At 33.8% G+C, this 26,940-nt stretch overlaps 1 protein-coding gene across 1 annotated transcript in view; it reads right to left on the reverse strand.

The window, feature by feature from the left end:
* LOC114335503 (uncharacterized) overlaps positions 1 to 22,798 on the reverse strand; it is a 33,373-nt gene extending 10,575 nt beyond the window's left edge. Inside the window, exon 1 of the mRNA XM_028285750.2 lies at positions 22,682 to 22,798. Within this exon, the coding sequence (XP_028141551.1) occupies positions 22,682 to 22,702 (21 nt within the window). The 5' untranslated portion in view covers positions 22,703 to 22,798. The remainder of the gene's footprint in view (positions 1 to 22,681) is intronic.
* Positions 22,799 to 26,940: the final 4,142 nt, after the last annotated feature.

Genomic DNA, 26,940 nt, shown 5'->3' on the forward strand with positions numbered 1-26,940 from the left:
CTGGAATTGACTAAATTTTTATTTTTATAATATCTCTTTTTAGCTGCTGAGCGGCTTTATTTAGTTTAGTATTTTAGTTATAATTTAATAAATTTAAAAAATACATTAAAATTTTTTATTGTATTACTATGTAAACGATCAAAGTATACTTCCAAAGTAGAACAAAAACAACTAATTTACAACTATAAAACCAAAAATAAAAACCCAACTTTTCATAAAGTACTAAGAGCTAAATTATAATTTTTATTTCCACTGTTGATATGAAATCTCATAGAAATTTAATAGCTTTTGACCGTGGTGCATAAAAGTCGTATAAAAACAGAACTGGGCATGTTATTAAATGCATAGCAGGAAATTTAGTATTCATTAATAGTCCCTTTAAGGCAAATTCGTATTTATTAAAATTTTGATTATTTTAAAAGATGCATATTAATACTAAATTATTAACTATATTATATTCTCTAAAAAGTATCATATTTTGTTATAAAATTACTTGGTTTGCTTTAAATTTTTATAGTTCCTACTATGAACATGTTTTTTCGACTATCTGGTGGAGGTGTATTACCCCAATGTATCTGTGAAAAATCATCGATTTCCCGTAAAATACTTAAATAGGGTTTTGAAGGTTTTAAAAGATATATAAGAGATAGCTAAGAAAATGTATACACTGATTTTGCTTTGTTTTTTTTTTCATAAAAAATGAAAAAAAAATTTCTATAGAACCTTTTCTAAATACTTTAGAGAAAAATGGTTCAAACAAAAGTTGTAGATTCAAATAAAAAGATTTAAATAAAATTGAAAAACATAAACAATTATCTGAAATAATTTTAAAAAATCCGTATTTGTTTAATTGAGTAAATTCTTAATAGTTTGTAAGTTATTTATAGGCTATTGATTATGTACTATAGAAAGGAACTACAACGTTAACGGGGTTTTATTATTTCATATGGTCAATGAATCTCTATATATGAAAAAACCGCGAAGTGCTACCATTTAAAGGGGTGCGTTTTTGAGAAATGGGTGAATTAGTCCCTGGGCACAGGTTACATTAGGGTGAGTTCTATGCACTTTTGGTACAAACACGTCTACATAAAAATTGTTCCTGGTTAAATTTTCTATCTAAATATAACTTTTTAAAGTCAAAGATACTTTTTTTTACAAAAATATATTCAAAAGAAAAAGCACAAAGAAACCCAAAAAAAAGAAATTTTGTTTTTTGTCCCATAACTTTTGTCTATGGGGATATAGGTATAGACATTGCTTCACAGAAAAAAAATTTACATATTTTCTCTTTAAAATAATGCTTTTTAAAGGTTATTAGGATTTACAGTTTTCGAAATATGATTTTTCAAAGTTCGCCACTCACAGCAATTTTGGGCAATTTTCCTTGTTATTTCGCAAATATTGTTCTGTAACTTTTTTTCTACGTAACTTTAGGTATATGCAATGGTACATGTAAGAGGAATAGAAATCAATTACCTTTAAAATGGTCTACTGTCGAATGTTGTACGACTTCTTTTAAAGAGGTTATCTTTTTCAAGACTTTTAACGAGTTTTCATATTTTTTACGATTATTTTTTAAATTTCCCATTATAACTTTTTTTTCTTTATGGTATATATTATATATTAAACAAGAAAGCTTATTCTGTTTACTTTAAAATGGTGTATTATAAAAAATTCTAGGGTTATTTTTGAATAAGATATGCTTTTTCAAATTGTAATAAGTACTCGCAACGATTTTTGATTTTAAGATTATTTTTTAAATTCCTCATTATAACTTTTTTATGTGATTGTGTGTTATGATTGAATCTTATTTTGTATAGGTAATACTTTGGATCCACTTGACTCGGCCGGGCAAACTTGAAAATATGGATTAATTCCAATATTTACTGTCAAAGCTCCTGCACCACAAGCTTTGCTTGAAAAAATAGCATGTAAATGTACCAAAGGATGTACAAAAAACTGCGGTTGTAGGAAGATAGGAAGTTTAAGATCACTGAGGTGTCAGAGGAAGATATTGAAGCTAATGCTAACGAAGAAATGGACTTTGATTTTGAAAATTTTTTAAATGTCAACCTTTAAATAATTTTAACTAAAGTGATGATTTTTAAGACTAATGTTTATGTAATTTTTGTAAAAGAAATAATTTTAAATAATACAAGTAAAAAAATATCAAAGAATCACTCCGTTTCCATTATGTATTTAAATATAGATGATACACCATTTTAAAGAACAGAAAGTAAGCCCTCTTTGTTGCGCAATATATAGATAGTATATTCATGTACAAGAAAAAAAAAGTTATAATGAGAAATTTCAAAAATAATCGTAAAAAATGTAAAAAATAATATTTTTTTTATATTAGGTATTATATAATATATAATATATTATATAAGAATTTTGTTTTATTTTTATATTATATTATAAAAGAATCGTTAAAAGTATAAAATTTTGAAAAACCAAAATCTCTTTAAAAAAAGTCGTACAATGTCATACACTAGACCATTTTAAAGGTAATTGATTTCTATTCCTCTTACATGTACCATTGCGTATACCAAAGTTACGTAGAAAAAAAGTTACAGAACAATATTTGCGAAATAACAAGGAAAATTGCCCAAAATTGCTGTGAGTGGCGAACTTTGAAAAATCATATTTCTAAAACTGTAAATCCTAATGACCTATACCAAACATCATTTTAAAGAGAAAATATCTAAGTTTTTTTTTGTGAAGCAATGTCTATACTTATATTTCCGTGGACAAAAATTATGGGACAAAAAACAAAATTTCTTTCTTTTGGGTTTCTTTGTGCTTTTTCTTTTGAATATATTTTTGTAAAAAAAAGTATCTTTGACTTTAGAAAGTTATATTTAGATAAGAAATTTAACCAGGAACAATTTTTATGTAGACGTATTTGTACCAAAAGTGCATAGAACTCACCCTAATGTAACCTGTGCCCAGGGACTAATTCACCCATTTCTCAAAAACGCACCCCTTTAAATGGTAGCACTCCGCGGTTTTTTCATATATAGATGTCCATTGACCATATCAAATAATAAAACCCCGTTAACGTTGTAGTTCCTTTTAGCTATCTTATTTTGAATATAATCAGTAGCCTATTAATTTGTTTATCCCGGAGAGTAATAGTAATGTTTTAAAATTGTTATTAAAAAAAACCGTTTGAAAAAGGGCTGACTTTTTAGCTTATAAACATCTATAATAACTGATATTTTTGATGTCCCGCGCTTGTAAGTAGACTGAAACGATGATGAAAAAACACAATCTCAAAAAAAAAGAACCTTCTAAGAAGAATAGGAACCAAGATAGAATTTTTTTCTCAAAAGCATATTTTCATTGTTTATTAATAGGGCAGTCAATGAGGGTATTTGGCTCCGAATTCCATTCTACTACATCGATTTACTTGATGTTTTCGCAGTAAGTAGGGAATAGCTCAATAAACAAAGTCTATCCTATGCCGATGTGCGCTTTTATCTTAAGGGGGGAAAATGTTTTGGTTAAAATAGCCACGGAAGAGGCTAGAGAACGTAATTTTAAGCAAAAATTGTTTTATAATTATTTTTTGAAAACTCAATACTTTTTGAGTACTTCGTGGTTGAAAATTGTCCATTTTCATTGAAAAATTACACCTTTTCGGACGGATTTTTGCGAATACCTTAAAAACTGTGCATCTGACAAAAAACTATATAAAATATTTCTGCAGGTTATAAAACAACAAAGAGATTTGTTTCTTTATAAATCTTCTTATTAAAATACAAAGAGGGGTATGGTAGGTAAGAAGGGTTTGTTTTTTTGCTGCCTGCTCAAATCGGTTTATTCAATTTGAAATAACAGAGAAATTGTCGATTTTAGTTGTATAATGATACTAACAACTTTTATAGGGCTTAAAAAGACCTTTAAAACGAGCAATACTAAATGTCGATCACATTCAAACTAAGCGAGATATTCTGCAAAATTTTATGATCACATCATAAAAGTTGATGACTAATGTATTTTAAAAAGGAATGAGAAGTATATGAGAAGAGAAGGCCTAGGCAACAAAGAAATTCAAAGGCGAGTTGAACAAAGTAGGAAGGTAGTAGGTTGCTTGAATTCCGTGTGGTGGGATAAAAATATATCCAGAACTACAAAATTAAGAATAGGGAAGACATTTGTGGAATCGGTACTCATGTATGGAAGCGAAGTCTGGACATTAACAGCAGAGTCCAGAAGAAGGATCAATGCTGTGGAAATGGACTACATACGTAGAAGTGCTGGAATCTCCCGATTGGACAGAATACGTAACGAAGAAATAAGAAGAAGAATGCAGGCACACGTTACAGCGGTAGACAGGCTCGAGAGAAGAAGCCTAAAATGGTTCGGTCACTTACTTAGAATGGACGACCAACGATGGCCAAAGAAACTCCTGAAATGGAAACCCCCAGGTAGGAAGAAAAGGGGAAGACCAAGACTATCCTGGAATGACACGATAAGGAAGGCCATGGAACACCGAGATTTGGAAGAGGAAGATGCCCAGGATAGAAATAGATGGCGGTTAGGTGTGGGGATGCGGCGTCAGCCGATATGACACCCCGTATATATATATGAGAAGTATATTTAACCCCTCATCCATCAGAACTGAAATACTAAATACATCGTTTTCCTTCTACAATACTTTTTATTATAGTGTTATTTTTATGTTCAAAAAGTTGGAGTGGATTAAAATGAACGGTTTTAAAAAAAATGATTAAATTATAGAGCGCATTTTTAAATTTTCTTAAAAATCTTCCTTTTCCTCCATGTAACTCGAAAAAGATACGAGAAAAGAAAAAAATATACCAAACAGAGATGTAGGGCTTTTTCAGATATAAATTTGCTTTTTGATTTTTCATTACTGTATCTCTTATTATTTTCAAGTTACATGGAGAAAAAGAAGATTTTAAGAAAATTTAAAAAAGCGCTCTATAACTTGATCTTCTTTTTTTCAAAAACCATTCATTTTAAACCCGTCCAAATTTTTGAACATAGAAATAACACTACAATAAAAGGCAATATAGAAGGACAACGATGCATTTACATTCTGGTGGATGGGGGTTAAAATTATTCTCATTTTTTCTTAATATACATTAGTTATCAATTATATTTACAGCATATCTCGCTTAAGTTTAATGTAATGGACCTCTAAATTAGCTCATTTTAAAAGTCTTTTTAAGAACTACAAAAGGTATTAGTAGCATTATACACCTAAAGTTGACCGTTTCTCTGTTATTTCAAGTTGAATACACCAGTTTGAGAATGTACCAAAAAGCAAACTATTTTCACCTACCATATCTCTTTTTGTATTATAACTAGAAGATTTATGAAGGCAAGTGTCTCTTTGTTTTTTATAACCTACAAAAATGTTTAACATAGTTTTTTTTAGTTAGAGGCATAGTTTTTAAGGTATTCGCAAAAAAACCGTTCGAATCGGCTTTATGTTTGAATGAAAATGGCCAATTTTCAACCACGAATATCCCAAAAAGTATTGAGTTTTAAAAAAATATATAGAACAGTTTTTGCTTCGAATAAGGTTCTCTAGCGAATTCTGTGGTGATTTTAACTAATAAGTTTTCCACCTCTAAGATAAAAGCATACATCGAAATAGGGTAGACTTTGAATTAGGAGATTAGTAGAGGCTAGGTCCAAAATTTCATTAAAATCCATGCAGTAGGATAGAATTCGGAGGTAATATCCTATTCTTGCTCCCATTGACTGGCGTATAAGATTAAGAGCTGAAAATGAAATAGTTATAAGAAGTGTATATTTAGATTTTATGATCCATTTTATAGGTATCATAGACAGACAAGTGTTTACTTTCAGTTCTAACGTATGGAGCAGAAACATTAACCCTTACCAGAAAAGTAATCAATAAAATATAATTAGCACAGATAGCAATGGAGAGGTGAATGTTAAATACTCCTTAAGAAACAGAACCTCAAATAAAATTAGGGAAAACTGGTGTTACAGACGCACTTAAAGAGTCACGACGCTGGAATAAAACTGGGTGGGACATGTTGCCAGAATCAAAGATGGAAGATGGACCAAAAAAATTTTAAAATGGAGATCTAGACATGTGCTTATCGTAATCGAGGACATAACTTTCTTTAGGACATCGAAGAAAAATATGTACACACTTGTGTATATTTTTACAGTGTATAAATAACAAAATCTAAGAATGCCGTAAAAATTAGTCTTCTCTCCATGGTCGTCTCTCTCAATTACGATATTTTTCGATGGCTCCGTATTAATTGAACAAACGAAACGTTATCATTCGAAAATTATATTTTATTCATTATAATGATCAAGAATTATAGTTAAATGAAGACATTTCTATCTGCAAATTTGTTAGGAATTCCTAACTAATTCTGTCCTCTGATATGAGACGTTTGCAAGCAAAGGTTCTCGTTACGTACAAGAATTCATCCATCCTTCGATTTTGCTTTGATTGGTTTATTCTAATTAGTATTGGATTAACTAACAGAGAAATTCCAATGTCACATTTCGTGGCGTTTAAAATAAGCTTTGTAGCAATAACTCCGAAATTTTGGTATTTATGTATAGGGAAATCCACATTGACAAATAAAATTGAGATCAAGAAAGGGGTAAGGCAGGGCTGTATCTTATATCTCCTATTCTCTTTTATAGATACTCAGAAGAATTATTTAAGACAGCGCTGGAGGAAAGAACAGGGGATATAAACATAAGGTATGCTGATGACACTGTAATTCTAGCGAGTACATGGAGAAACTGAGTTGCCTAATGATTAAAATACAAAAAAATGTGTGTGTACTTTGTACGCACGTAAGAAGATATTCTTCTATTATATAATAGGTAATTTAAACGAAGTAAATATACTTAAAAGGTTATTTGTACTTATTTTATTTAAAAATCAAACTAACTTTCTTACCTACCACTTTCAAAAAAGAAGAATATCTTCAAAAATTATATAATAATATACGTACAATCATAAAATCTAAAAAAAAAAAATAAAAAAATAATAACTTGCTTGGGACTCGAACCCACTTCACGTCTACCGCGCCGTACGAAAGTTGAAGGCATTTCAAACTGCACCACATTCGCGTATACGTCTTGTGGGAATATACACAAACTAAACGTTTACACCATAAATTTATATGAATTTAATAAAATTATTAGTTTGATTTTTGTCCAAATAAAATACAACAAAATATAGAGTAAGAAAACGATATATGAGATGAAGATTTGTAGAAAGTTTGTTCGTAATCAGATTATGTAAATTAAAGCATTGCATTCTGGTAGACGGCAAAGAAACAGACAAAATTTGCATTCAAAGAGGCGTCAGACAGGATTGTGTGTTATCCCCAACTTTGTTTAACGTATACAGAAATAATTTTTAATGAAGCCTTGGAAGGACAATGTGGAGTTCGAATCGGGGGAGAAACTATTAACAACATCAGATATGCAGACGACACCGCGATAATGGCTGAAAATATCGAAGATCTTCAATTCCTTATAGATCGAGTCACTAGAGAATGCTCCAATAACGGACTTAACATAAATGCAACAAAGACAAAGTTACTTGTGGTTAGTAAACAAGACGTCGGCTCTATGCAACTAATTGTCAGTGATGAGTCAATAACAAAAGTTAACCATTTTAAATACCTAGGATGTTGGATAAACGAGACACTAAATCCGGATGAAGAAATTAAAACTCGTATAGAAATTGCAAGAGGAGCATTTATGAAACTTAGATCTATTCTGAGCAACTCTCAGCTGAACTTACAACTAAGAATCAAGTTCCTAAAATGTTATGTGTATCCTGTTTTACTATATGGATGTAAAACCTGGATCATGAAGGTTAACATGATGAACAAATTAGAAGCCTTTGAGATGTAGTCGTATCGTAGAATGCTCAGAATATCTTGAGTTCAACGCATTTCAAACAGAGAAGTCTTAAACAGAGTAGGTCAAGGCGAAGGTGACTTAATGAAGATGATAAAAGAGAGAAAACTTGAATATCTGAGGCATATAATGAGAGGTAGCAGATACAGGATGCTGCAGTTAATACTCAATGGAAAGATCGACGGAAAAAGAGGAATTGGTCGAAAGAAATATTCATGGCTCCGAAACCTTCGTCAATGGACTGGCTTATCAGCAGATCAATTGTTACATGTCACACAAAATCGAGAACGATATCGGCAAATTGTTATGGAAGCTACCCACGCCTAAAAATTTGGGCACGGTACTTAAAGAAGAAGAAGAAAGCATTGCCTACTAATAGGTAACTACATTATTTTGTTTATATTTTCCAAATAGATAGGTATTGAAACTATTAGGTATTTCCAAATGAAACATTTAGAATTACGTACCTGCGGCTTTCCAAAACTATTTAACCGCTTAACGTGCTTACCAGAGTTAACTCGGTTTTAAACTACGTTTCTACTTTCGCTTAACCGAGTTAACTCGTGTTTAAAATATTTGTACGATATATAAGGCGCCTACGCGTTTTAACTCCTCTAGCGCTAAATAACGGTATCCCCACTTGCATGGGCACTAAACTATATATGGTTATCCAAAGTATACGAAATGTAATCTGCAATAATTTCACGTCTGGCCCCCCTAAAAATTTTTATATGGGCGCCCGTGCCCTCTTGTTTTCTCGTTTCTAATTTTAAACTTTCTACGATCGACTGCCGACTGGGGTGGGATCACGATGAGTAGAATTCTATTTTGCTGACGTCACGTTCTGCCCTGACTGTGGCGTACCTCTGTGTGTAACCCCTTGTTTTAGAGTGTATCACACTGTTAGCAATATTTAACAGTATTATACTTGAATAATTGCGATTTTCTTCTATTACTTGTAGTATTTTGTATGTAAAAAGTTACGACCGAGTTAACTCGGGTGAGCGCATGAGGGTATTTGTTATTTTATATTTTTCTAATAAAATATGCGTTTTTTACTTTAGATTATATCTAGTGACAATAGTCTTGTTCGTAGTTTATTTTACTGTAATAAAATAAATAGGTAATTTTTTGACGTATTTTTGCAAATAACTGTGTGCGTTAAGCGGTTAAAAAGTCACTACAATTATAAATTTGGTTTTATTTCTGTCCACACATCAATAAAAACTAATATTATACAATATTTCTGTTTACCGATAACCTCCATATTGAACAATTATTGACAGATCATTAATTTCAAAATTTCAACACCCCATCAGAGCCCGTATAATGACTAATACCATACTGTCGGTGTGCGCATGCGCGCGGATCAATCAAATTTTACCCTCAATCGATTCGCCGCTAAAGAAGAATATCTTCAAAAACAAGTGCACAATACGGACTCAAACTAAACATCACAAAAACCAAATTGATTTTGGTAACCGAAACCCAACAACGACCAAGACAACTAATTAGATAATCAAAGAATTGAACACGTGGATTCGTACATCTACTTAGAAACAACAAGTAATTCAAGTTGGGATCAAGCGAAGGAAATACGTAAAGGGCCTAGCCGGGTAAGATGATGAAAAGTGTCCCCAACTCGATTCGAATTCCATATAAGTCACCGTTCAGCATACCTATGTAGTGAAATTCACTTTCTGAAATTTTTAGCCCCCTAGGTGGTCATGTGACCCACCTAGAGCCTAATTAGGGTTTTTATGTTTTTATTTTTTATCTCAGCCGCATCGACAACTGGCGAAAAATTTTAAATAAAAAAGTTGTAAGATTTAAAAAGTTTTGTCCGAAAATTTTTTTTTTAATTTTTGGCGGGAACTTTAAATTTTAGAACGATTTTAAAATTTTAAATGAGTAGTAAAAAATAACTAAGACATTCGTTTTCACGAAAAAAATATAACGTGTAGTTTTGCATAATTTTTCACCCTGAATTTTTTCAAATTTTTAAAATTGGTGAAGCGCACCTTTAAAAATAAAAAACTGCATTTTTCCGGTTTTTTTTTTCGTTTTTTGATACAATTTTATACATATTTTTCAAAGAAGGTAACACCGTCACTAGAATAGGTAAAAAACTGAAAAATAATTGGGGTTTGTATAATAAAAATTTTTTGTAACGCAATCCATTTTCAAGATACAGGGATTTGAAGAAAACAAAATTTTACACATTGTTTACGATTTTGCCGAAACTACTGCCAACATTGTAATAAAACGTGGCGAATTTTAAGAGGTAGTTATTGTGCTTATTTGGACATACAATGAAGGATTTGATATTTATCATTGGCGCGCATAGGGGTAATGGTCTGAAATTTTCAAAGAAAAAAATATAGTACGCCACTGACATATTTCAAATTAACAATTATTTTTGAATTCCTCGTTCAATTTGCGATAAAAAACTATGTTTTCATTTTTTCATAAAACGCGCCGTTTTGCTGTAAAAAAATAAAATACCTTAACGCTTCCAAAGTATTCGAATTAGTTTTTATAATAGTTTTTATAATTAGTTTTTATAATGGATGTACGAGTTTATGTAGATGTAGAAACTACTAGAAGTTCGAATACTTTGTAAGGGTTAAGATGTTTTATTTTTTGAATAAAAATGGCGCTTCGTATGAAAAAATAGAAATATATATTTTTTGTCACAAATTGAACGAAGAATTCAAAAACGGTTGTTAATTTGAAGTATGTCAGTAGTGTACTATCTTTTTTCTTTAAAAAGTTCAGACCATTACCCCTATGCGCGCCAATCACACATATAAAATTCTTAATTGTATGTCAAAAATTGCACAACAACTACCTCTTAATACTCGCAAAATTTTATTACAATGTTGCAAGTAGTTTCGGCAGAATCGTAAAAAATGTGTAAAATTTTGTTTTCTTCAACGCCCTGTATCTTGAAAATGGATGGCATTACAAAAAATTTTTATTAAACAAACCCCAATTATTTTTCAGTTTTTTACCTATTCTAGTGACGGTGTTACCTTTTTTTAAAAAATATGTATGAAATTGTATCAAAAAACGAAAAAAAAAACCGAAAAAATGCGATTTTTTATTTTAAAAGATGCGTTTCACCAATTTTAAAAATTCGAAAAAATTCAGGGTGAAATATTATGCAAAAATACACGTTATATATTTTTTTTTTGTGAAAACGAGTTTCTTAGTTTTTTTATACTTATTTAAAAATTTTAATATCGTTCTAAAATTTAAATTTCCCGCCAAAAATTAAAAAAAAAATTTTTCGGCCTGTAACTTTTTAAATCTTACAACTTTTTCATTTAAAGTTTTTCGCTAGTTCTCGATGCGGCTGGGATAAAAAATAAAAACATAAAAACCCTAATTAGGCTCTAGGTGGGTCACATGACCACCTAGGGGGCTAAAAATTTCAGAAAGTGAATTTCACTACATATGCTAAACGGTGACCTATATGGAATTCGAATCGAGTTGGGGGCACTTTTCATCATCTTACCCGGCTAGGCCCTTTTCAGCTCTAACAGCATTACCCTACCTTTCAAAATCCGACTTCTAAAATTTTATGTATTTCCAGTTTTGTTATATGGAATGGAGGCGTGTACAATGACCGCAATATTAATGAAAAAATAGGAGGCCTTCGAAATGTGGGCTTCTTCTTAAATTGCCGTCTCCTCAGTGGAGGTTGGCTACTACAATTGCAAACTCTTTTCTGTCTTTAGCTGTTCTTATTAGCTGGTCAAAATTTAGCTCTGTTCATTGTCGGATGTTTCTGAGCCACGATAGTCTTTTCCTCCCTAGTCCTCTCCTTCCGTCGATTTTTCCTTTCACCATAAGTTGAGCTTATTAGTATTTATTATTTCTTAGTATGTGGCCTAGGTATGATGTTTTTCTAACTTTCACTCTGTTGAAAAGTTCTCTTGCCTTGCCTATTCTATGCAGCACTTCTTCGTTTGAGGTATGCAATGTCCATGAAATTTTAAGGATTCTCCAATAGGTCCACATCTCAAAGGCCTCCAACTTATTTACGGTTGATGTTTTAAGGGTCCATGTCTCAACTGCATAGAGAAGAGTCGACCAGACGTAACATTGGATAAACGTAGTCGAATTTCGGGTTTTATTCGAGAATTGCAAAGCAGTTTTTTTTTTTCGAAAGATTTTCTGGCCTGTTCTATTCTCGATATTATTTCTAGATCAGGATTTAGGCTGCTATCGATCCAACATCCCAAGTACTTAAATCTATTGACTTGTTCTAAAATGTGCCCATTTATTGTGCAAGGTTGAGGTACGTTTTGGTTTTTCGGATTGACATCACTTTGGTTTTGTTTAATATTTTTTTTTCATACCAAATTGCTCACAGGTCGAGTTGATCTTGTCGATGAGTCGTTGTAGTCCCAAGTCGGAATCCGCAATCAACACCGTATCATCGGCGTATCTGATGCTGTTGATATTTACGCCATTCACCTTGACTCCATCCTTGGAGTCCCCCAGTGGATCTTTAAATAGAAACTCGGAGTAAGGATTAAACAGCAGATGCGACAGAACACATCCCTATCTAACTTCCATCCTAATTTCTACTTCTGCGGATGTGGAACCTTCGATCCTAACTCTGGCGTTTTGGTTCCAGTACAAGTTTTTTACTAAATTGATGTGTTTTCCCTCTAAACCGACTTCTTGCAAACGTTCTAATAGTAGGTCGTGTCTTACTTTATCAAATACTTTTTCGAAGTCTATAAAGCATATAAATATATATTTCTGTTGGACCTAGCATTTTTGGGCGAGAACTAGTAAATTGAAGAGGGCTTCTCTCGTTCCCATGCCGACTCTGAATCCAAACTGATCTCTCCGATGATTGTTTCGCACTTTCTCTTAAAACCATAATGTACGATTTTTAATGCATGACTCATAAGGCTTATCAGACGGAACTCATTGCAGTGTTGTGGGTTTGGCTTTTTCAGTAGTGGGATGAACATTGACTCTAGCCAGTCTTGGGGTATTTTACCTGTATTATAAATGCGATTGAATAAAAGGACAAATATTTCGATATTTTCTTCGCTGATTAATTTTAATGTTTCTGGGTATATTCCATCTCCTCCTCCTCCTAAGTGCCTTCTCTATTGAGGTTGGCGATCAATATGGCAAATTTCGCTCTGTTCTGGGCTTGATGGATTAAGTCATTCCCTGTTGTGTGGGTTCAATCTCTGATGTTTCGGAGCCAGGATTTTTTCCTTCTTCCTATATCCCTTTTAACTTCGACTTTGCCATTTAATATTACCTGGAGCTGCTCAAATTCCCTATGGCGCATTATGTGTCCTAGATATGACGTCTTTCTAATTTTGATTGTGTTGACCAGATGAAAACGTGTGTTCATTATTTCCAGTACTTCTTCATTTATAGTTTTACTGGTCCAGCTTATTCATAGCATTCGGAGGTACATCCACATTTCGAATGAATTCAGTTTGTTGACGTCATACTGTTTTAATGTCCAGGTCTCACATCCATATAGTAATAGAAACCACACATAACACTTTAGTGTTCTCAATCTTATTGTGACTGATAGCTTGGGGTTACAGAGCATTTTACGCATGTTCATGAAGCCAGATCTTGCTATTTCAATGCGTCTTCTAATTTCTTTTGAGTGGTCTAGCTGACTGTTTAGCTCTATGCCCAGGTATATGAAGCTTTGGGAACTCTGAAGGGTTCCATTGATTTGTATGTTGGGTGTAATTAATTTGCTTATGGGGGTACCTGTGGATTACCATGATTTTGGTTTTGGAAAGATTAAAATCCAAGCCCAGTCTGTAACTTTCTTCTGATAGTATGTTCATCAATATTTTTAGTTGGTCTTCTGTTTCAGATTTCATTAAAGAAAATTCATTAGATTTCCAGAAAAACGAAAAATCTGACAATGTAAATACCGCCATAATATTGGACGCATCACAAAATTCTTACTTACTCAAACCTATGAAAAAGGTACAAGCCCTTTCCGAGATAATTGAGGTGTTCTATATACAGGGTGTCACAAAAGTAGCGGAACGGTCAAATATCTCGCAAAATGAAGATCGGACCCGACGAACTAAAAAATACGTGTTCAATAGTTTTCAGAAATCTATCGAATGGCACAAAACACGCCCCCCACCCACACCATCTCCTGGAGGTGGGGTGGGGGTAACTTTAAAATCATAAACGTAAACTCCCAGCTTTTATTACAGATTTAGTAGGAGTTAAAAGTACGGTGCCGGTCACCGTAGAAGTAAGACGTGCGAGCAGCAAAAGGGTGCAGCAGAAAAACCGCCTGAAGAAAAAGAGGAAGCTTGATTAGCTGGTCTTTTCAGACCACCGTGGATGTAAGACACGGTTGCAAATCAAGCACTCGGCTTCTAAAGGCCAGAATAGAGGCAAAAACTGGTTTTTGTATGCAGTGAACTTAGGAAATCATTATTGGTTTTCTGAGACGCTGTAGATAAAGATTAGTTAGCAGAATAAGCAAACGGGCTCTCGGAGAGTCCGTCGGGACACCTACTGTGCTCCGTAAGGGTAGACACTGCAAGGTGTAGTATTTTTGAAATCTACACGGTTGCAGAAACGGCCCCTTGGCGAGTAGGTTGAGACATCAAGAGGATCCCCGTACCCAGTTCTGTCTGGGTACGTGAACAACCGTGAATTGTCTAGGGCTGCCTACCCTAAAACCGTGCTGGCAACGGGCCAGACGGCAGCAAAAAAGGCTCATCTAAGCGACTTATCCATCCCTGACGACATGTCTAACAGTGGTAAATCACTGTCTGTCCCCTTCCACCCCTATGCGGATTCACGAAAAGTGGATCTGAACTTATTTCAGGAGTTGGAATCAGAAAACGAAGATAGAAAAAAGAGAACAACAGGAGGACTGGTGACCCTAAGGATGGAGTCAGACAACGAAGGAAAAAACAAGAAGACGGGAAGACTGGTGACCCTGAGTGACGGGGGAGAAAAATTCAAGGAACCTGACGTACCAAAAAAGAAAAAGACGAAAAAGAGGATTGAGAAAAAGAACAATAAAGATGACTACACTACGGATGAAGAGTCAAAATATGATGAAGATATGGACCACGAAACGGCCAAAAAACCTGCCTCAAAAAGGCAAAGAACGTCACCACTCAACGTGAGCGAAGACGAAAAAAACGAGGAAATAGAAACCCTGAAAAAAGTGATACAACAGCAAGCTGACGACTTAAAAGAAAGAGACAATGAAATAAAAAACCTAAAGGCACAAATCGAGGATCTGAAAAACACTATGGTTCAGACGAACAAAACATTGCTCAAACGCATGGACGAAAGATTCGATCAACTTGCCGAAAACCAAAACAAAAAGGACACGCCTACCACATCGAACAAGGAGGCCACACCCACCAAAGAAGTTCAGCCCACCAAAGTGAATAAGGGGGCAAAAAACACCGGTGCAATACCGAAAATTAAGCCAAAAGAAGACTTTCCTGCCCTAAAGGAAAAAGAAATAAAAGAAAAACCAGAAAACAAGGAAGAAGAAAAATGGGAAACAGTAGCAAGAAAAGCTATGAGACCCCATACCCCAGAAAATGAAGACTACTCCCTACCCAAAGGTCCAATAGAACCAACAAAAAGACCAACAGAGCCTATCCACCCGGCAAAAAAATCAAAAAGAGACGAAACAAACAACAAAGAAGAGAACAACGAAAACACAATGGATATAGACGATGATGAACAGAAAAACGAAACAGAAAAAACCAGCAAATACAGAAAACCGCCGATAATTAAACTACAAACGGTGAGTGAAACACACGGCATCCTGAGCACAGCGCAAAAAGCAGGAGTCATAACCACAAACAGGATGTCAAGAAGCGGAAGAGAAACGCTAATACAGGCAAAAAATCCAGAAGACTATAGGAAAATGATCCACATAATAGAGGACTACAATGCAAGAAAACCAATACAGTGGATAGCATTTGCCTTAGACGAAGACGTAAAAGTACAAAAAATAGTAATAAGAGGGCTACCGACTAACACAAAAGAAGAAGAGATACTTAAAGATCTGAACGACGACTACGAGATAGTAGGAAAGGATGTAAAGAACATGACATCGAGGAAAAAGGACAAAAGAAGCCTGCCAATGTTCATAATCACAATAAACAGAGAAGACCTGAAGAAAGCACTGAAAATCACGAATATAGGACATATGAAAGTGACAGTAGAAGAATTGAGGAAACCCACAGGTCCTACTCAGTGCTACAACTGCCAAGGGTACCACCACGCGCAGTCAGCATGCCATAAGGACCCCAAATGCGTGAAATGTGGAGACGACCACACAAGCAAAATGTGCAAACGACCAAGAAAAGAGAAGGCAACATGCGCTAACTGCCAAGGAGAGCATCCAGCCAACTTCAGAGGATGTCCACGATTCCCAACTTGGCAACAAAGACCACAACAGAGACAGCAGAACACGAATGCACCACAAAGGAACGAGAGAACAACAGGTACCACATACGCACAAGCGATGAAAAAAAGCACAGAAAACCCAATGATGACATCCATACTTCAACAAACAGATCTAAAAGAAATGCTGAAAGACGTAGTAACGTCATTAGTATACAACGCGATCAGTGAAATGAGGTTAGCACTGAACTAAGAAGAACCAATTTGGGATTCTTGAGGATAGGCTCCTGGAATTCAGGAGGAATAAGGACCAACCAAAACATCTTGGACGAACTGGTCAACAGGTATGAAATGGACGTAGTAGCCCTACAAGAAACAAAAATTACAAACAACATCAACTTGAAGTTTCCAGGCTACGACGTTTACAGAAACGACAATACAGGCAGATCGGGTGGCACAGCTATCCTAGTAAAAAGAGGTATAAAACATACTAGGATACCAACACCGCAACTAGTTAACATGGAAGCCACTACAGTGAGGATACAAATGGAACAAGGAGAAATCAGAATTACCTCTGCATACGTTAGACCACTAGACCCACTGTCAAACGACGATCTGAACGCGTTTCTCGACATTGACGAACCTGCTATAATAATAGGAGACCTAAACGCAAGATCCCCAAATTGGAACGACAGAGCTACGAACAGAAACGGAAGAATTCTGAATCAATACACAGAAAATAGAGATGGCATAGAGGCAATGGGACCAATTGAACCAACCAATTATCCACCTAACGGACTTCCTACACACATAGACATAGTAGTTGCAAGAAACATCGATATGCAAACAGAACTACAAACAATAAATGAAGGTACAGTAGGCCACAACCCGATACTACTAGAAATAGGAACGTGGGAAGAAGAAACCGTAACAAAAAGAACAAAAAAGAGGACAAAATGGACAAACTTCAAAAGACTAGTTAGCCAGGGAATAAACACCGTTCCCGTAATAAATAGTCCGAGAGACATCGACGAAAAAGTCCAAGAGTTGGAAAGGATAATTCAAGAAGCGCTAAGAAATAGCACAACAGAAGAAGAAACCGAAATACAGACAGGAAGGTTCAAAAATATCACCCAAGAAATAAAAGACATGATTCGGGAAAAGAATAGAGCCAGACAAAGAGCCAGAAGAACAGGACGACAAGCCGATAAAGAAAGAGCAAACATATTAATAAGAGAAGTCAAAACCGCACTAAATGAACACCGAAGTGAAACGTGGAACAATTATATACAAGAGATGGATGAAGGTGCACCAAATATGCAAAACATTTGGAAACTACAGAGAATACTAAAAAATGACAGAAAACCCATCCCACCACTACACGGACAAAACGGTATAGTGTATACTATAGACGAAAAATTAGAAGTAATGAAGTCCACCCTAGAAAGAGAATGTACGCTAAACTACAGACAAGAAGAGGACGTGGACTTCATAGAAGAGGTAGAAAACCAAAGAAATAGGCCAGACGAGCCAGAAGAAGACATCCCTCCAACATCACCAGCAGAGATAAACGTACACATTAAAAAATGTTCACCAAAAAAAGCTCCAGGACCAGATAACATCACGAACAGAGCTTTAAAATATCTACCTGCGAGGGCTATAGTATACCTAACAAATATAATAAACGGCATACTAAGATTCAAAAAATTCCCGAATCAATGGAAAGAAGCCCATGTCATAATGATACCTAAACCTGGAAAAGACAGCACATTCCCGCAAAACTACAGGCCGATAAGCTTACTTCCAGCAATCAGTAAGATAACAGAAAGAATTATCCTAAGCCGCTTACAAGCCGAAACGAACAGGCTAGAAATCATCCCTGAAGCTCAGTTCGGTTTCAGAGCAGAACACTCCAGCGAGCTACAAGTACTCAGAATAACAGAGTACATAGCAGCTGGACTAAATGATAAGCAATACGTAGGGACAGCATTCCTGGACGTAAGTAAAGCATTCGACAGAGTCTGGCATAAAGGACTAATATACAAAATGCGTGAATATGGATACGGTGAGGCAATGACACAGCTGATCTCTTCGTACCTGAGCGGCAGGAGATTCAGGGTTCGGATAGGACAAAACCTGTCGGAACTCGGAACTCCAGAAGCGGGGGTACCACAGGGAGCAGTACTGTCACCCTTGTTGTATACAATATTCACTGCAGACGTACCTAGGTCACACGGTACTATGCTAGGCCTTTATGCTGACGATACAGCAATAGCGGCCAAACATAGAAACATCGATACAACAGTAGAGAACCTACAATCCGCACTAGAAGACGTAGAAGAATGGTGTACAAAATGGAAGATAGCCATAAATGCGGACAAAACACAAGCGGTAATGTTCAAAAAGAGAAGACAACAGCCAGGTGAACAGCTAAGACTACTAGACAATCCAATCGAGTGGAAAGATGAGGCAAAATACCTAGGAGTCACATTAGACAAAGGCCTTACCTTCAACAAACATGCCGAAAAAACAATAAACAAAGTCAATGCTGCAAGAGCATCGGTAAGAGGACTCATAGGTAGAAAAAGTAAACTAAAAGTAAAAACGAAGATACGACTAATAAACAGCCTAATTATTCCGATAATAACTTACGCATCTCTCGCATGGGGGCAAGTATGCACAACAACGAAAAAGAAAATCCAAGCGGCACACAACAGAAGCCTAAGGGAAGCAGTAGACGTACCCAGATACGTAGCAGAAAGGTTCCTATTCAGAGAACTACAACAAATCAGAGTGATCGACACCATCAAAGAAAGAGCAAGGACAATATTCCCTGAACTAGAGAACCACCCAAGTCCAATACTGCGAGAGATGCTAAGGTACGACGCTTTCCACCGATGGAAACACAGAAGACCGAAACAACAGATAGCTGAATAGGTACAAAAACGACAAAACAGACGGTTCGTAGCTCAACAAAACGCAAGAGACAAAACAAAGGTAACAATTTTAGACATATTTAATTAATTTAAATAATAGAAATGGGACCAGACCTTAAGTCTGGGACCCAAGCAAGCAAAAACAGTACCGCGGACAAATCACTAGTAGATAAAGGCTTAAAGCGCATCACGCTGGCCTAGTTTTTCAAACCGAATAGGACACCACATTAGAATCTTATTACCCAGGATTTTAATGTGAAGAGCATTTGGCTGATAGTTGTGCCCCCATCGCGCATCAGCGTGCTATGGGGGGGAAAGGGATGGCCTGGAGCATTGGAGCGAGGTGGAGTGACTCCTGTCAGTGACACGAGTTAAAACAACTCGCTCCAATGAATTGTTACACCCGAACGTAATTAATAAAGGGTGAACAAGTCTCACGGGTCGGGTTTAATCATAATGCTTGCTTGCTTGTATTACAGATTTGGCTTCCTTGGGTAAAAGTACGTAACTTTTATTTAAAAGATATTTTCGAATTGTAAATAGATGGCGCTATAATCGAAAAAAAAACTGTTTATCGTGATACCTTAGGTAAATTATAGAAACGCTCTAATATCTCAGGAAGTACACTCACAAGTAAAAAACCAAAAAATACGTGTTTAATATTTTTCAAAAACCTATCGGATAACAACCAAAAAGACCCTCTAGTCCAGTCCACCCGCTAGAGGTGGGGTGGGAAGTAACTTTAAAATCTTAAATAGGAACCCCCAGTTTTATAGGAACCAATACTGCCGTCCTAAGCCAACAGGGAATATCTCAAAATTTTTCGATTTTTATATTATGTTTATGGTTCTTAAGGACGCCAAATACAATGTTAACTTATTTCCTAAACGAAAAAGACGCATTTTAACTACATGGTGCCTAAAAATTGGTAATAAAATTAGAGGCATCTATAAGAATGCTTGTAAAAAAAACCGATAAATCGCAATAACTCAACAACTTAATATATTGGGATTCGTCTTTTTGCCTTAGGTGTTTGAAAAATATTAAACACATGTTTTTCGGTTTTTCATTTTTGTCTATTTCTCGTGATATTAGACCGTTTGTATAATTTACCTATGGTATCATGATAAATTGGTTTTTCCGATTCTAGCGCCATCTATAAACAAATCGAAAAAATGTCTCGAATAAGGGTTGCTTACTTTTCTCTAAGGAATCCAAATCTGCAATAAATCTATAGGTTTCTATTTGAGAATTTAAATTTACCTCCCACGCCACCTCCAGGGGGTGGACTGGGGGATCGTGTTTGATGTCATTCAATAGATTTTTGAAAATTATTTAACACTTATTTTTCAGATTTTCGATCCGATGTTCATTTCGCACAATATTCCACCGTTCCGCTACTTTTGGGACACTCTATACAGGGTGTCCCGAAAAGATTGGTCATAAATTATACCACACATTGTGGGGTCAAAAATAGTTCGACTGAACCTAACTTACCTTAGTAAAAATATGCTCATAAAAAAAGTTACAGCCCTTTGAAGTTAAAAATGAAAATAGATTTTTGTCAAGATGTCGAAAACTATTAGAGATTTTTTATTGAAAATGGACATGTATCATTCTTATGGCAGGAACATCTTAAAACAAAATTATAGTGAAATTTGTCCACCCCATAAAAAATGTATGGGGATTTTGTTTCCTTAAACCCCCCCAAACTTTTGTGTACGTTCCAATTAATTCATTATGGTGGTACCATTAGTTAAACACAACGTTTCTAAAACTTTTTTGCCTCCTAGTATTTTTTCGATAAGTCAGTTTTTATCGAGATGCGGCTTCTTTTTCAATATATTTACGTAAAAATTTTATGGTGGTTTTGTTCCTTTAAACCCCCCCAAATGTTTGTGTACGTTCGAATTAAAATATTATTGTGGTATCATTAGTTAAGCACAGTGTTTTTAAAAATTTTGCGTCTTAGTCTTTTTTTGTCACCTTTTATCAAGATGTAGCTTCTTTTTCAAAATATACCTAAAAATGTAAATTATAAATAAATTTTCAGATTATTAACAGGTCCCTATAATCGTACATGATCGTACTTAACCATTATACAAATATGTGGTGGTTTCGACAAATATTCGAAATATCTCGATAAATACTGGCTTTTCGAGAAAGTACTAAGAGGCAAAAAAGTTTTAAAAACAGTATGTTTAACTAATGGTAGCACAATAATAATTTAACTGGAACGTACACGAAAGTTTTGGGGGGGGGTTTAAGGGAACAAAACCCCCATAAAATTTTATGGGGTGCACAAATTTCACCATAATTTTTTTTAATATTTTCTTGCTGAAATAACGCAACATGTCCATTTTCAATACAAAATCTCGAATAGTTAGATTTGGGAAAATTATATGGGAAAAAATTAATTTTCATTTTGTAACTTCAAAGGGTTGTAAGTTTTTTTATGTGCACATTTGTACTAAGGTAAGTTAGGTAAAATCAACCTATTTTTGACCCCAGAATCTGTGGTATGATTTATGACCAATCTTTTCGGGACACCCTGTATAAAACTATCTCTGTATGTATAATGTATGAGGTTGGTCATGAAATAATTTAAAATATTGCCCGATTAATTTTTAATGATTTTAATTTTCAATCGCGTAGTTAAATTTTTCATCACGTGTTTAATGCTGTATAATCAGATTATTTTTAGCTAGATTGTTTCTGTTTATTTACAACGAGTTTCCTAGTTTCGACAACTGTCACATTTAAGAAAATGAACCATAATCAACTTTTAGTTCTACATCTAATGTCAAATTATCACGAGGACAATAAAAATCCGCAATTTCAATCGCTCGAGTGTACTTCAGTTAGATTATTTAATGAATAAAACTCTATTTATAAATAATTTTAACTAATATTTTATTGATATTTTCGTTTAAATATTTGCTTAACTGTGCTGATCACTTTAATAAGTTGAAAAATGCGTGTCACATTAATTGGGATAAATGTCATTGAATGTTCTTATACACAGACTTGAATTTTATATGTAAGTATTAAAAAATAATCTGTCAAATATCACACGATAATAAGAATAAATAGGAAAATAATGCTCCAAATTGTTTCTCAAACTTGTTTCCATTCGGCAATAGTCACTCGAGCCCTGCGGGCACTCGTCTCTATTGCCAGGCAGGCAGCACATTTTCGAAAAATTGTCTCATTGTTGTCAATTTACTTTCACTCTCTTGTGATATTAATGTTGAAAATACTGCCTTATGCAAATTTCTTTGATTTAAAAATATTTCGATTTAATTAAAATATTCCGATTAACGCTTAATCTGCAAATGTGTTTGTCAAGGTTGTCAAGATGTACAAAGGTACTTCAACTAAGAGTTGTCGTCATTACGGGATTAAATTATAGAAAAAAAACTTACCATATTTACATTTAAGAACATTTCAAAGGCTTTTCAAAAACAGTTAAACCAAACTGGTATAGATGCTTGATAAACTCTTATATATTGTCAACAAATGCCCCACCCAAACTGTTCACAAAATTAATTTAGTATAAGAGCTATCTCACGATTCAGAAAAAGTAAAATATACGTTTAAGTAATATGTTTATATAGAATTAAGCCACAATATTGGTCTAATGAAAATTACATTTTTAATTAAGGCCATCGGTACATAATTCGCAAATATTTTACGGCCATCCCTACTTTTTCCGTCTTTACACGGCAAATTACGTGTAGTAAAATTCACACTGGTGTGAATACGTAAACATTATTAGAACGTCATTCTACTTAACAATGTCATGATTAACTTTACAGAGATGGCTTTTGAATGTTCTTGGATAACTCTTATTTGTATAATTGCAAATTATTAATTCAGTTAATAAATGTGATAATTTTTTCACTAACTATGTATTCAGTGATTGTAATAATTTATATGTACAACAATAATACTCAATCGAGAAAAGAGGAAAAGTCTAAAATAATTTTTTAATAATACATTGTTACTAAGGAACGCTTACAATTTTGAACATCTTTAACAACAAAATACCTGGATCACAGAATATATTATCCTAATGTATTCTCTGCTTGGATCTTCCACAAAATAACTTTTTATTAAGTTTGCGTCTTAAATCAATTATTTATCCAATACACTATATTTATATCAACATTATTTAATCAACAATTCAAAATATTCCCGATGACATGTCAAATATTTAAAATTGTCGCTGATTGTCACTGCCTGACTGACAATATGCTCGACTGAGTGCGGTGTAAGACAAAGATAAATTTGGAAAATATTACCACGGACATTGTGTTTATTTTTTTCGAGTCCTGAAAAACCAATAAATATGTTTGAAAAATTTAAACGCAGAATGAAAGACTAAATTATTACCGAGGGCCGAAAGTCCCTTAGAAAAAATGAAAAGTTTATTTTGGATGAGATATTTGAAATTAAAAATCACATTAAATTTTTTCTGAGTTTTTGACCCCTGTAACTTATTAAAATAAACAATATAGAAGTTCTTAGGGACTTTCGGCCCTCGCTAATATCGTAATCTTTCATTCTGCGTTTAAATTTTGGAAAAATACTTATTAGTTTTCTCATGATTCGAAAAAATTAATCCCCATTTGAATAGCATTGCAACCGAAAATACGTACCCATCCCCTTAAGTAATGTATGGGGTTTCGATTTTCACTCCGAAAATAGTTTTCAAAAAAGAATATTTTAAAATATTCTGGAAAGAATTTATATGTGTAAATTAGTTTTATCGCGAACCGTCACTAAAATCATTCATTATTTATTGTACTTATTTGCCCTCATTTGCGGCAGTAAAGTAACACCTTATTATACTAAAAAAAGAATTTTACTTTACCTGCTGCGATTATTAATCAAATTACTGAGATTGAATGTAAGTGGTCGATCGATGGCAGTAATCGATAATTTATTTGGGTGAACTTAAATTATTTACTTGAATTATTAAAAATATTGTAAAAAATTTACGTTATTATGAATTAGATTTATGTCAAAAAGTGAAATTCTGTAGTATTTTGCAATTTATTATATTCATACAACATAAATCAAAACAATACAGTAGCGATCAACAGGTGGCAACAAACGCGGTCCAATATTGCGAAAGTTCTGCGAACTTTCAAAAGTGAGGCAAGAGTGCGTCGGTAATTCGACACTCACAGTGACGTTTATACTATCAAAAACCACGGTTCTTACTACGGTTGCCTAAATCGACTAACCAATGAACATTAAGGGTGAGATTACGTCACGAGAGTTTACTGTCATTTGAATCGTAATATGATTTTTTTCGAATCCTGAGAAAACCAAGTATTTTAGAAAAATTTAAACACAGGATGCAAGATTACATTATTACCGAGGGCGGAAAGCCCCTTAGAATAAACAAGCAGATTCTATTGAATGAAATATTTGAAATTAAATATCACACTTCTCTTTTATTTTCAGCCCTGTAACTTATTAAAATAAACATTATAGAAGTTTTCAGGGACTTTCAGCCCTCGGTAATAATGTAGTCTTTCATTCTGAGTTTAAAATTTTCAAAAATATTTATTAGTTTTCTCAGGATTCGAAAAAAATGAATACAATTAAAACATATTGAGAATTTTGACATGCGTCAAAATTTTGCATTAACTCAATGTAAAATTCTGAACTGTTGAATTCCAGCTTCCCTAATAATTATTGTACATCAAAAGACATTAGAAACTATTTGTAGAGGATTGAAATCTGTATTGGAAATAACTGTTAAAATTGGTCTACGTAATTAAACATATTCCAAAATTTTGTAAAAATGTAATACATTTTAGTTTTCAGCCCAAACTTAGGCCACACACAATGCAATAATGTTCACATTTTTGAACTGTCAATATTTTTATTTTATCATCTATTGTTTAGAAACAATACAGTTGATAAGATACCCTCAGTTGCGGAGAAAGGATTAATAATAAAGATTTATTTATTCAGTCAATGGTGTGAGCACTGTCAGTTAAATAGTAACGTGTGGCCTTACTTTTACACGCATACCTATTGTGGCAAATGTATCATATTTTTCAAAATTTTGGAATGCATTTAAATCGTAGAAAAATTTTAACTTTTGATTTTAATACAGATCTTAATTCTCTACAAGTATTCTCTCATGACTTTTGATGTAAAATAATTAGGGAAGCAGGAATTCAACAATTCAGAATTTTACATTGAGTTTCCTATGGCCCTTTTTACGATTCACCACCTGGTATAAGATAAAATGTGTACTCTTTGTCTAATTATTTCATAATAATACAAATAATACACATATATACACAATAACACAAATTCAATGATCGAAAATCATTTAAAAATATGGGAATGTAAACTCTTGTGACGTAAAGTCAAAAATATAAGTCTCCCCACCACCGTCGGACAAGACAACCGTAATAAAGTCTAATAACCGTGATCAAAAACAATAATTTTTATACACCTAGGTGCGAAATGTTGCCAAGTCAGTGACGTTCGATTTCTTGTTATAAAAAAATCGATTTTTAGTAGTTCCAAGATTACACAAAATCTAGGCATGGGATAAAAAAGTTTATTTGAAGAAATTGTATTTTTTTTGTTTTTCTTAATGGCAGTACAGGCTCCTTTTTCAATATTTTATTTAGTTGTAAAGTAATTTCCACATACTAACATATTTCTGAAATTGGGCTCTGTACCGCCATTCTTTATTATATTACGAATATGTGTGCCAAATATCTCGACAAAATATTCAAAATTAGAGCCGCAATCTTGGAACGCGTTTGTTGCTACCTGTTGATCGCTACTGTTTCCTCTTAATATTAATAATAACTATCGCTTAAACATCGAAACCGGTCATCATGCAAAAGCATTCGGTCATTATTGTCATACGAAATTTGTATTTCGTCTGAAATTAAAAAAATTGAGTATATAAAAATTTGAGTATAAGAAAAATGTATAAACTTATATAGATGACTGTCATCAGAAGAAACCGGAAGGTGTTAGCGAATTACTTATCGAATAATATTTTCTAACGACAGTTTTAGTTGACATAATCCACTGATGCGTGTAAAGGTGGGAAACAATCAATATAATGTAAATTTTTAGATTAATATCGCTAAATTTACCAGCTCGACTAGTTTCATTACTTTTTATCTCACTACTTAATACGTTTTCCATCTTTTGCGCTATTTTGCCGGTTATTAGCACGCTCATCCCTGTATAACTACAAACAGCTTTAATAAAATGTTCAGGGAAAACCAGTTAAATGTTATAATTATCGGCTAATATCTTAAAAACATTTATATTACCTAGTCAACCCTAGAAGGGCCAAGGAGGGTTAAAAGTATCCACAACATTGCATTACATCCGATTTTCTAAATACGTTTGTTCCTAAAAATCTCAAATAATTAGTAGTTGTCGGCGTACTATTGCCCTATTAGATGGCATGATTAGCATTTCTATAATTTAATTCATTTCCTCATACTTTTATAAAAACAGTGGACTATAAGTAATCCCCTTGAATACCTTCAACACCATCCCAAAATGGAGAGGGACGATATTATTCATGTGTCAAATTAGCAAAATCTAAAATAAAAAAGGCCAATAAGTGGGCAAAACAACCATAGTTTGTTCAAAATGCAAGTATGTATGCGGTAAGCACAGC

Source organism: Diabrotica virgifera, chromosome 2, assembly GCF_917563875.1.
Source record: "Diabrotica virgifera virgifera chromosome 2, PGI_DIABVI_V3a".
NCBI lineage: Eukaryota > Metazoa > Arthropoda > Insecta > Coleoptera > Chrysomelidae > Diabrotica > Diabrotica virgifera.